The following is a 13,492-nucleotide window of genomic DNA, read 5'->3' as shown; positions in this document are numbered from 1 at the left end:
TAGAACCTTGCAGTATATATGAGAATCATAAATCATTGAGAACAGCCAAACGGTTGGATTACTTCTATCCCTTTTACCATAATCACGAGAAAACAATGCAGTTTACACCGTTGGAAGGTGCGATATGTTATGTCGTAAAATACTATAGTTTTACTTGTGATAATCCAAGCTCCCCTATAGCGTTGATTCATTAAGACTTCAACTTTGTTAAAGACGACGATTGGAAAATGCGTGTACAAAGTCAGGAATATGGCAATTGTTCTCCATTCGTTACGTTAATTGATTTTGTTAGTTTTTACGAAATTCTCCTTTTAGAATTTACCTCGGAGTTCGGTATGTTTGTTATACATTTTTAGGATTCATTTACTTCTTTATTTAAAGTTCGTGTACTGTAAACATGTGTGACTGTATATAAACTCATCATAGATACCAGGCTTACAATTGTGTACGCCAGACGTGCGTTTAGTATACTTAAGAATCATCGATGACGCTCGAATAAAAAAGTTTAAACGGCTAAATAAAGTACAAAGTTGAAGAGCATCGACGACCCAAAATTCAGAAAGGTTTAGTCAAATACAGCTTGGGTATATTTGTGAGATAAGAGTTATAGATAGAATTATCAATGTTGTGTTCAGTGGAAGGAATTTGCTGATTGACAATTTTTCTTTGAACAGATATTTGTTCCCATTGTCATGATTGTTGTAACCACGATCCCGTCCTCTTTTCCTCGAATGTGACCTACCTAATAACACATATTACTGATTGTGTACCATAGAAGCGACAAAACCGGTGCCACATGTGGAGCAGGATATGCTGACCCTTCCAGAGCACATGAGATCACCCCCGTTTTTTTCTGGGATTCGTGTTGCTCAATGTTTAGATTTCTATGCTGTGTTTTGTGTACTGTTATTTGTCTTTTTGTCGTTTTTTGGTTTTTGCTATGACATTGGCATAGAAAAACAAAGGATATAGAGTATCCATCCATGACACAAATCAGTCAAGCACAGCAAAAACAAACACACAATAAGCATAGGAACAGCGTTTTTATTGCTGTTCTTCATCTCAAAGTCACAGTGAAGCCTTCAACACGGAGCAAGAAAAAAAAACTCTCACCTCACTGTAAGTTTAAAACGACCCCTAGCACCGGCTTGAGCGGAATTCTTTGCAAAAATAAATTTGGATCGACTTTGTAAAATTGTTTTTGACGTATGAGCTTGAATATCCACCATTTTCTACATAAGGAAATGCCTGTACCAAGACAGGAATATGACATTTGTTTTCAAATCGTGTGATGTGTTTCAGCTTTTCAGTTTGCTAAGAGACTTACCGTTTTGAATTTTTCTTGGAGTTTGGTATTTTTGTAATTTTAATCTTTTTTTGTATCTGTCACCTCTCTTTTGAAATAAACAGATAATGGAGCACAATGATAAGCAGTTTCTAAATTTATATTGTGAAGATTGTTTCTGTAAGGTAAAAGTGTAGAAAATTTAGTTTTTTGCATTTTCTATAATTTTAAATGGATAATTATTTTGTGCATATATAACATGTATAACAAACACGAAAAGTAGGAGTTGACCAATACGCACAATCCTAACAAAAACATTTTTGAATTGAAGCTGCAACAAGAAAGCAGTATCTGTTCTACCACTGGCACCCGTCTTGACAGAACACCAAAACAGGAAAAAAAGTCACACACGAGAAAAGATTGACGCACTGCAGTACTTTCAATTACTGGAACAAGTAAGTGGTCATCAGTGATACACTAATATAATATTCAATCATATCATGATCATGATCATGGCATCGGTAAGATGTTTGATAAGACGACCTCAACCTAGTCATTAAAAGCATCTTTATAAGCAACAACAGCCAACAAAGGAAAAAAGCTCCCGGGGTTGACTGAAATGAATAGTGATGGTAGTTCATGGAATAATCTCGTAGGGCAATAAAACTCATGATAAAGTGAACTTTCATTTGGTTGTATGGGCGATACATATACGCAGCTACGTTCAGCGTTCCGTGTAGAGACAAGTGACAGGCTCTCTGCATATCAAGGGTCTGTAAAAAAAGGGGGGTTGTTTTAAGATAAATAAAATCGACTTTCTAACATACCATCGTTTTAAACTGCACTGCTTCCGTTTGAAACTGACATTCATGTTGACGAGTCGTCCGTTAGGCTTCGCAAGACATTTCATTATGCAGCCACATCCGCAAATGAATTGGAGACGTAAACGGATGGCTGATGTAGGGAGAGTGTCATTCTCTCTGCATGTTAAAAAAATGTTCTTCTATGTTTTACTACCTTATTTCATGAATTGGTTAATTTACCTTAGTACATGAACATGTATGAAATATTTTCGTCTGGATGTTAGGCATACACCAATCAGTAATATGCTTTAAAATGCAGAGCTATTAAACATTCAGATAACGTGAAAATTTTAAAGATCATCAATCAAGGATATTCGCTGATCTTGTCTTTGACTTTTTTGTCAGATATTTCAAATCCTCTGGTCTTATCAATGTAGTGCTATAAAAAAAAAACTTGCCCGGTAACCCCTACTTTTCTTTCCTAATTCTATAACATATATATGTACTTTACAATGCTATTTTTGAAAGGTGTATAAAATCCTTGCAATTTTTCCAGAGTTTTTGAAGAAAAAAGGTCCCAATGTTAAATGTATAAAAAAATCTAGTCAAATTATCAATGGCTTATCTTATAACAAGGACACGGACCTTTAATTTTTTCCCTGTTTTTTTAAATTCCGTTATTCATATACTTTCAATTTGTCTTTTAAAAAAACCTTGTTATTTTGAAACAGAGCAGCGATCATACTTAAGGTATGGTTGGATGTTAATTGATTTATTGATTGTTGGTTGCCTAACGTCTTTGCCTTTACAGTTTAGTGATATTTTTATAGTCTTCTTGAAATTAGGCAAACAATTGAAATAAGCCAAAAGGCGTCTTTATAGATTAGAACATCCTTTAGAGGGTTAACAAAAGATTCGGATATGTAGACTTATTAAATGTTGACATAAAATTGAAAATGGAAACCGGGAATATGTCAAAGAGACAACAACCCGACCAAAGAGCAGAAAACAACCCAAGGCCACCAATGGGTCATTAACGCAGCGAGAAAATCTCGCACCTGGAGGCGAACTTCAGCTAGCCCCTAAACTATAATGTTAACAAGTTTAACAAAATGAACGACATACTAAATTCCGAAACATATAAATGAACCAAAATTAAAAAAAAAAAACACACGAGACTCACAAAGGCTAGAAGTTCCTGACTTATGACAGACGCATAAATGTGGCGGGGTTGAACATGTTTTGTGAGATCTCAACCCCCCTGTACCTCTACCCAATGTGGAATAAACAATCACACATCAATACGCACAGTAAAACTCAATATAAATAAGATGATGTGGTTTGAGTGCCAATGAGACAACTCTCCATCCAAGTCACAATGTATAAAAAGTTAACAATTATAGGTCAAAGTTTAAAAGAAGTCCGACTCCGATGTTAGAATAGGTAACAAACGAAACTAAGCAAAATGATAATGATCAACATAAATTAGCAAAGGACTACTAGCAGTTACTGACATGGCAGCTCAAGACCTCAACTAAACTGATCGAAAGATTATTTACAGCATGTTTCTATCAAGTATAGTTTTCACACAGACAAAAACCATGTTGAAAATGGATAACCTCAATAACTCCTACAAAATATTGTCAAACTAGTTCAGCCATAAGACGTATTTGCAGAAGAGAAGAGAAAGATACCAAAGAGATTTGCAAACTCATAAGTCGAAAAAAAACTGACAATGCCATGGCAAAATATGAAAAACGATCAAACGACAAACAGTATACAACACACAACATAGAAAACTAAAGACTGAGCAAAACGAATCCAAAATAAAAAAAACTTGGGTGATCTCGAATGCACGCTACAGTAAGCAGATCCTGCTTCGTATGTGGCACCCGTTGTTTTGTTCGTGTAAGTACAAGATAGTCTAGTTCGGTGGGTCACATTCGCGAAAAAGAGGATCTTTAATCATGTGTATTGCTTTTATTTTGTGATGTTTATTTTGTTGTTGTTGTGTTAGATTTCTCTGTAACATGCGTACATGTAACATATTTCAAAGCTAAAAAAAGAGCTTTGGTTTCTGGAAAAAATGTGGACCCATTTAATTTTATTGACAAGACTCCAATAGAAAACTTGCATCTTGGTTATTGCAAGTTTACCCTTAGCACTAACAAGAGCGCCTCAAATTTTGGTACAAGGAATGAATTGGGAAGACTGCCCATTGAATGTCATATAAAAACCCAAACCATTATGTATTTAGCAAGGCTTTTCACCTCAAATTTGAATCCTTTATTACATGAATCTTTTCAATTAACTAAAACTTTGGATTCTAGTGGAACCTATTCGTGGTTCACTTTTGCAAAACATATTCTTTCTGAAACCAACATTTCCCATGTTATAACAGGAGACCTTAACATCGTTCGCGACCGAGAGTTAAAATCATTCCTCAGTAAAGGACCTAAATATCGTCCCCCGTCAATTATTAATTGGAATGAGTGTCGTAATATCATCCACGACTCACTTCGTGCTTACTGTTTGAAATGGATAAAACGGGAAAAAGCTGAAAAAAAATCTTTGGACTCTTTTTTAATTCAGTAATGAAGATAGTTGATATACGTATACAACATTTTAAAGAACATTTTACTCTTAACAACAACCATAAAAATCCTATTTCTCGTATCAAACATAAACTAAAAGAACTAGCCAAGGAATTTGTTTTTGTCCCAGCTGATAAAGCTGCTAATAATATCATTATAGTTTGACGTAAATTTTACATTGAGGTTCTGCAAAAGGAAATCACGAATTCACCAGCATTCCAACTGACTTCATTTTCAGAAAACGATATCTGTAACAAACATAAACTATTAGCTACTTCTTTACAAGCAGAACCAAATACAATGAAAGTCCCAACTATGTACTGGCTTCCGAAGCTACACAAATCACCTTACAAATATAGATTTATTTCGTCTTCAAGTCATTGTTCCACTACTAAATTGTCTATTCTACTTACTTGTACACTTGGTACAATCAAAAACCTGATCATAAATTGTTCAAATAAGGCCTTTGAAAGTAGTGGAATTAACTACTTTTGGAGAGTCAAAAACTCGTTGGAAGTACTTGATAAATTGCATGCATATATTGGTGATTTTGAATCTGTTCAAAGTTTTGATTTTCCTACCGTATATACCACTTTGCCTCATATTCTTATTAAGAAAAAATTCACACACCTAATTAAATGGGCATTTAAAAAGTCGGAATGCGAATACATATGTTCAAACTCTTTTAGGTCATTTTTTAGTAGCAACAAACAAAAGAACTATGTCAATTGGACATGCTTTGATACTATATCTGCCCTTGAATTTTTACTTGATAACATTTTTGTTCGCTTTGGAGATTCCGTATATCGTCAAGTTATCGGAATTCCAATGGGGACTAACTGTGCACCACTTATTGCGGAGCTGTTTTTGTATTGTTATGAGTTACAATTTATGACTAAAATCAGCAAAGACCCATCGAAACAACATCTGATACAAAAATTTAACAATACTTTTAGATATTTGGATGATATATTTGCTCTCAGTAATGACGACTTCAGTATGTATACTAAAGAAATTTATCCTGTTGAACTTACTTTAAATAAAGCTAATACTAACAATGACCACTGTCCTTTCCTCAATCTTGATATCTATATCATTAACGGGAAGCTTAATACAAAAATGTATGATAAAAGAGATGATTTTTCATTTCCTATCGTTAATTATCCATTTTTAGATGGTGACGTTCCCTTGTCACCATCTTATGGTGTTTATATATATATATAACGTGTACGATTCGCTCGTGTATGTAACAACGTATTAGATTTTAGCGAGAGAAATTTGTGTATTACTGTAAAATTATTACACCAGGGTTTTCGATATCATAAAATAGTCCAAACAATTACTAAATTTTATCATCGGTATAAGGACATCATTCGTAAATATAACTCAACATGCAGACATCGTATACGTTCGGGTATTTCACATCCAATCTTTTATGTTAATATTCTTTACAAAGCACAAAAATGTCAGTATTCACCTCAAAAGCTAACAAAACCTTTAAACAGACTTATTAAGAAGGGATATAGTTACGATACTGTTGTCAGGTCATTAATAATGCCAAATAAATTGATCACCAGATCTAACGAAACGGATCTTAATATTAATTTAATACCAAACAGAAAACAATAAACTTGTGGAAGAGATGGTATACCACAAACATGAGGTGCAAAAATTTGTACACCATATCTGGTATTAAATTAATATTAAGATCCGTTTCGTTAGATCTGGTGATCAATTTATTTGGCAATCGCCAATGGCAGTCAGCAGGGTTTAAGAACATCAGTTGTTCGACCTGTTAGTCAAATGCGTTTTGTTAAAATAGACTTTTTCACTTTTTTTGGTCTTTTGGAAATTGTTGTTTGTGCTGTCTTTAGACCCCTCTACCAATAAATTTTTTTTACATGCACACGTATAAAAATTGCGGTTTTTATCCAACGCAATCATAGGTTTGAACGTTGTTTTCAATTTAGACTTTAATATATTGTTTCGTTTGGGCTTGTATTATATTTTCCTTCGGGTTTATATGATCCGTTCATCCTATTTCGACTCTTTAAAATTCGAGAGTCTATCCTAAATTGAGGTAAATTATATGGCCTTCCAAATACCGTTTCGATCCCTAACATCACTGAAGAGACATTAATTGTCGAAATCCGGATATGGTGTACAAATTTTTGCACCTCATGTTTGTGGTATACCATCTCTTCCACAAGTTTATTGTTTTCTGTTTGGTATTAAATTAATATTAAGATCCGTTTCGTTAGATCTGGTGATCAATTTATTTGGCAATCGCCAATGGCAGTCAGCAGGGTTTAAGAACATCAGTTGTTCAACCTGTTAGTCAAATGCGTTTTGTTAAAATAGACTTTTTCACTTTTTTTGGTCTTTTGGAAATTGTTGTTTGTGCTGTCTTTAGACCCCTTAACCCAGTTATATATATACTTAACCCATCAACACCAACACAATTGAATAAACTAGGATCCTTCATTTAAAAGTCAATAGAACTGAGGACGGGGGACCCTTTAATATTTACTTGAACGTGTATATATATATATTGAGTTACTTAGTTATTGTCTTCATTTGTTTTGTTATATGTCACAAACTGTAAAGTTTATATGGCAATAAAATATTGAATTGAATTATTGTAGACCAATCGATTAAAACTAAACTTTGCAATTTATATCTTGACAATTTTCCAACAATAGCTGATGTGATTTTTTCATCTTAAGACGAGGTACCAACATGCCAAGGTTTATCTCTTTTCAAATCTCAACCATTTTCCAAACGATAGCTACAGATTTCTAATTTGAGTCGTGTTTATATTATTTCCAAAGAAGCAGATCGGAATCAGTTATGACGAAGACAGTAATCATTCTAATCGTTATCATGTTCATTGACCATACCACATCATATAATGACGTTTCGACATCATATAATGAAGTAAACCGAACCACATCACATAAGGTTATATGCACATAATATAATGACACAACCACATCATATAAAGATGTTTGTACATAATATAAGGGAAATGCACATCATATATAAGGATATTTGCACATCATATAAGTACATTTGATTTTAGGGGGTGGGGGTGTGGGGATAAGATTTATATCGACCCCATTTTTGTTTCAAGCTTTTACCTAGGCTTAACTGAAAATAAAATTTGGAGAAGATATTATTGGTAGTGGGTCTCATTTGGGTTTAAGCGTGGTGTGGGATTGGCCAATTTTTTGTAAGCTTTACATGTTAAAGTCAAATTATTGTGCTTGAAAAAAGGACACGCAGTCGAGCGGGACACGTGAAATTACTAGCTTTTATTATTACAATGATAACCGGGATATAGGAATCTGCTCCTCCCCCCCCCCCCCCCCCCCCACCCCTATTAGACCCCATTGGTAGATTTGAATAGTAGGATTTGTCTTAAAGGCACTGGTACTGTTTAGATACGTCGTCAGTCTGCTTTCATTTCCACATATCAAGTTGTGACATGTACCAAAGTGTTAGAGTGTTTGTTTTGTTGCAGGGTACATTTTGCATCTATATAGATATAAGAAGATGTGGTATGAGTGCCAATGAGACAACTTTCCATCCAAGTCAAAATTTATAAAAGTAAACCATTATAGGTCACAGTACGGTCTTCAACACGGAGCCTTGGCTCATACAAAGCATGTTTATATAAAAAGTAAAATAAAAAAAAAAATACCGAACTCCGAGGAAAACCCAAAACGAAATATCCCTTATCAAATGACAAAATCAAAAGCTATAACACATCAAACGAATGGATAACAACTGTCATATTCCTGACTTGGTACAGGTATTTTCTTATGTAGAAAATGGTGGATTAAACCTGGTTTTATAGCTAGCTAAAGCTCTCACTTGTATGACAGTCGCATTACAATTTCATTATATTGACAAAGATGTGTGTACAAAACAAATAGACATAATAGGTTAAAATGTCAAAAAGGGGTACAACTGTCAACATTGTGTTATAATCTTAATCACTACAAAAAACAAACAAATATTTAACAAAGAAACACAAAAGGGCATATAGAAAAAGCACATAAGTAAAAATGAAAGACCAAAAATACAAATATTTACCATAGCACAATAACACAATGACGGAATGTACAAGTACCGAGCCACGTCAAATGGATATCACAAAAAATACACCAAGACAGCAATAGTAATATTCAAAAAGACAAACATAAGAATACTTTAACATGTTATTAAAATGATAAACAACGTCAGTACCTAGAATCTAAACATAAGACCATCATGACCATGCATCGTGTATTACTTGTGAGTTGATACTTTATAAGCTTACACAGATATTTTTCTCTTCCTTTTCTTGTTATAAGTCATCGAAAACATTTTGATTTTTCCATTTGTTAAAATTTCCTGGGTTTTATTTATTTACAAGATATTTGTAAACTGTACAAAATCACAGAATTATATGCATCTTTCAAATTGATGAAATATGATGATGATGATGATGATGATGATGATGATGATGAGGTGGTGGAGGAGGAAGGGGAGGAGGAAGAGGAGGAGGAGGAGGAGGAGGAGGAGGAGAAGTCGAGTGATTATACGTATGATGATAGCGGCTTGGTGTTTAGCGCGTCGAAGGTGTGACAAATCTTACATGCAAATCGGAATGAGAGGAGGCTTAATTCTTTTTAATTGTTTGTCGCCTCAAGCTTTAATACAGATATTATAAAGATATAAGGAGATGAGGTATGAGTGCCAATGAGGCAACTCTCCATCCAAGTCACAATATATAAAAGTAAACCATTATAGGTCAAAGTACGGTCTTCAACACGGAGCCTTGGCTCACACCGAACAGCAAGCTATAAAGGGCCCCAAAAATTACTAGAGTAAAACCATTCAAACGGGAAAACCAACGGTCTAATCTATATAAAAAACGAGAAACGAGAAACACTCATGAACCACATCAACAAACGACAACTACTGAACATCAGATTATGTACATATATACTCATTATTTTTTTTAACTGATAATCATCATGAAATATTATGTTAACCTTTCGTTATCACGGGGAGGGGGGGAGCTTTAAAAGGGGGAGCGGGTTCAATACTCAATAAAATAGCTTAAATGCACAACAAATGTATGTACCTGATTGTAAGATTCATCTTTGGGTATGTTTTTCACACATGTTTCTGTTTATTCTGCATTGGTTTTCTGTTGTTTTTTTTCTTCTTTTTTTCCTTTCTCTCGTTTTAATACCCTTTCATTCATAAATGTACAATTAATTTGTCTAGATTTGTTTAGATTGATCATGAATAATGGAAAAACAACGAATATAGTTTATCCATCCATAACACAAAATCAGTACATGCACAGCAAAAAACACACAAAAGGCATATGCCATAATGGTCAGCGCTTTTATTTTTGTTCTTTATCTCAAAGTCACAGTGAAGTCTTCAACACGGAGCAGAAAGTAAAAAATTCTCGCATACACATTCCTCTTGTATTCACTTCGCGCATGTACTTATGTATGCCTACATTTTGATATCATTGTCATGCATACATAACGGACACTAAATGCTCTTCAATTTCGTACTTTATTTGGCAGTTTTAACTGTTTTATTCGAGCGTCAATGGTGAGTCTTTTGTAGACGAAAGGCGCATCTGACATACTAGTCAGCAGTCTATAATTCAGTGGTCGTCGTTTGTTTTTGTGTACCGTATTTGTTTTTCGTTCATCATTTTGTACATAAATTAGAACGTAAGTTTTCTCGTTGGAATGGTTTTTCATTTGTCAATGTGCGGCTATGCGGTATGCGTTTTACTCACTATTGAAGGCCGTTCGGTGACCTATAATAGTTGTTAAGTCTGTGTCATTTAGTCTCTAGTGGAGAGTTATCTCAATTGCAATCATATCACTGTGTGTCATCTTCTTATTTTTATAAATTTTATAATTAGCATATTTTATTCCTGGTATCTGTGACGAGTTTATATACTGTAGATAAGAATTTTTTTGTATATGCATCTGTGTTCAACTCTTGAAACAGTTGAAACGGCTAAAACTATTTTTCATAAATCTGAACCATATACAAATGTATACAAATGTCTGGATGAGGTTGAATAAATAGAGAATAACAGACAAAAAAAATAAAGAATAGAGAATAATGGGGTGGTAAAATATAAAGAACAAAGAATATAATGGGGTGCTAAAATATAAAGAAACGAGAATAATGGGGTCTGAAAATGTAAAGAATAGAGAACAATGACACAAAAATTAAAGAATACAGGAATGGAGGGAACCCCCACCCCCCTATATACAGACCCGTCATTCTCCAAACTGAATGTATCATTTATAACTCCGGAGATGTGCATAAAATTCAGTGATATAAAAAAAATATAGCTTTCACAACGTATTTAATAACTTTTGTGTGCCTCTCTGTCACAACATAACAAAAACAAAATATAATTCTTATGAGTTTTAGAAATTTGGAATAACAGAGCGTATAGTACACCAAGTACTTGTATATTAAGTTAACCTTCGATAAGTTTGAAGTGTGATTGACTCAGTTAATTAAGTCGTCCAAACTATCACATAAATCACGTTTCAGATGTTGTCTGCATTTCGAAAACGGACATACCCGTGTGTATTCAACCTTTTGTTTTCTTTGATGACATCACGTATAATATACATCACTCTAGTCTTTAGGTTTTTTGACTATGGCTTCTCATGTGATTATTCAGTGAAACAGCTGAACGAAACGTCTCTTCACATTTGCTACATGTAAATGGATTCTCACCTGTATGTATTCTCCTGTGATTCTGTAACGATCTATTAGAGCGAAAGATTTTGTCACATATATCACATGATACTTTGTTTTCACCAGTATGCGTTTTCAAATGTTTTTGTAATGCGTCATGTCGAAAGAATGATTTTTGCAAACACCGCAATTATACGGTTTTATGCCAACATGTTGACTCTTCATATGTGCTCGCATGTTGGTGTTTGTATTAAAACCCGTGTTACACACAACACATTTATATAAACGTGTTTCACCAGTGTGTGTTCTCATGTGTGTATCTAAATTATCACTGCTACCAAATAATTTACCACATACGTTACAATCATGGAGTTGATCACCAGTATGTATTTTCATGTGCCCATATAGTTTTGCATTACTGGTAAAACATTTGCCACATACGTTACAAATGTTTGATTTCTCACGTGCACCTTTGTGTATTTGCATGTGCTTCTGAAGGTATTGTTTAGTGGCAAAACGTTTTTTGCATACATTACACTCGAACAATTTTTCATCCGTATGCGTTTTTGTGTGTCTTTTTAAGTCCCCACTCTTAGAGAATTCTCTACCACATATGTTGCATTTGATATATGGTTTTTCACCAGTATGTATTCTCATGTGCTTCTTTAAGTCATTCTTATCCCTAATTTTAATTCCACACATGCTGCATGTGTGAGGCTTTTCATCGGAATGGGTTCTCAAATGTACTTTTAAGTTTCCATAGTGTCTGAATGGTTTTCCACATAAATCACATTCATGAGGTTTATCCCCGGTATGTATAGCCAAGTGTGAATTGAGGTGATCTTTACGCCTGAATGATTTTTCACATAGATCACATTTGTACGATCTTTTGTCAGAATGAATTTCCCTATGTAACTTTAGGTTTCCAGCTGTTGAACACTTTTTCCAACAAATCTCACATTCAAAGTTTTTTTCACCAGTATGTGTTTTCATGTGTCTATTTAATACACCAATTCTATTAAAACCTTTCCCACAAGTTTCACATTGATATGACGTGTCGCCTGTATGTATTTTTCTGTGATTCAACAAGTCACCACTCCATACAAATCCTTTCTCACATACATCACATTTGTGACGAAAATCTGTATGCTTTGACATATGTTTTAAGAAATTGTATTGCCAACAAAAACCTTGACTACAAATCTCACATTTATAAGGTTTTTCGCCTGTGTGTATTCTTTCGTGTTTCTGTAAATCACCAAGACGACGAAACATTTTACAACAAACATTGCAATTAAAGGACCTTTTTTCAGAATGGATTATCATGTGACCCAACAAAACGCTTTTGTAAGTAAACCCTTTACCACAAACATTGCATTGATGGGCCTTATCACCGGTATGCATTTTAATGTGATTCTTCAAGTTACCGGTCTGAGAAAATGTTTTGCCGCAAGTTTCACATTTATAAGGTCTCACCTTAGTGTATTTTTGAATGATTGTCTTCAAAAAATCATTTTTTAACAATAGCTCATTACATGTATTGGTTTGAATAGGTTTTTCATCCAAATCGTCTTTTAAAGGCTTGCCATTTTTAACAATATTGATATAGCATGGTTTACCATTGTCAATATTGGATTTGTCATGTTTGTAAGGCTCTCCATTCCTTTCAATATCAAAACTGTCAGTTGTTCCATCCATAACTAGTTTGATTTTATCCACTTCCGGTACAGGTATTTCGATCTTTTTGGTTGATTCAGGCCTCTTTTAAACACTATGCTGTGTTTTAGTCTTTTTTAGACCTAAACATTAAAAAAAAGGTAATCATGTTCATTTTGATTTTTAGATTTTTAATCAATGGTTACATAATTGTCGTACTTAAATGAAAGCTAAAAGGAATGGAAGGCAATGTAGAGTAGACGTCTATTGGAGTGCGACACAAACAAATATAAAGATATTATAACGCGGTAAGGATACGGTCAACAATAGAAAAGAGACTATACAACACATGCAAACCAAAACCTTAATGGCCCCAAGATCGTTGATCGTTTTTATGGGGTTCATAATGC

The 13,492-nt window shown here is 34.1% G+C and overlaps 1 protein-coding gene across 1 annotated transcript; it reads right to left on the bottom strand.

The window, feature by feature from the left end:
• Positions 1–11,071: 11,071 nt before the first annotated feature.
• LOC127712397 (gastrula zinc finger protein XlCGF57.1-like) lies at positions 11,072–13,221 on the bottom strand. The gene has a single exon (XM_052218790.1). It carries the CDS (start codon positions 13,122–13,124, stop codon positions 11,562–11,564), a length of 1,563 nt encoding a protein of 520 aa, XP_052074750.1. The 5' UTR covers positions 13,125–13,221; the 3' UTR covers positions 11,072–11,561.
• Positions 13,222–13,492: the final 271 nt, after the last annotated feature.

This window comes from Mytilus californianus, unplaced genomic scaffold (assembly GCF_021869535.1).
Source record: "Mytilus californianus isolate M0D057914Y unplaced genomic scaffold, xbMytCali1.0.p SCAF_8, whole genome shotgun sequence".
NCBI classification, from domain to species: domain Eukaryota; kingdom Metazoa; phylum Mollusca; class Bivalvia; order Mytilida; family Mytilidae; genus Mytilus; species Mytilus californianus.
The sequence above is the reverse complement of the archived record's forward strand: the minus strand, read 5'-3'. Positions and strand labels throughout refer to the sequence as shown.

What these genes read in the sequence shown, in the direction of transcription:
- LOC127712397 (XM_052218790.1), bottom strand. Translation starts at nt 13,124, where the DNA reads ATGGATGGAACAACTGACAGTTTTGATATTGAAAGGAATGGAGAGCCT.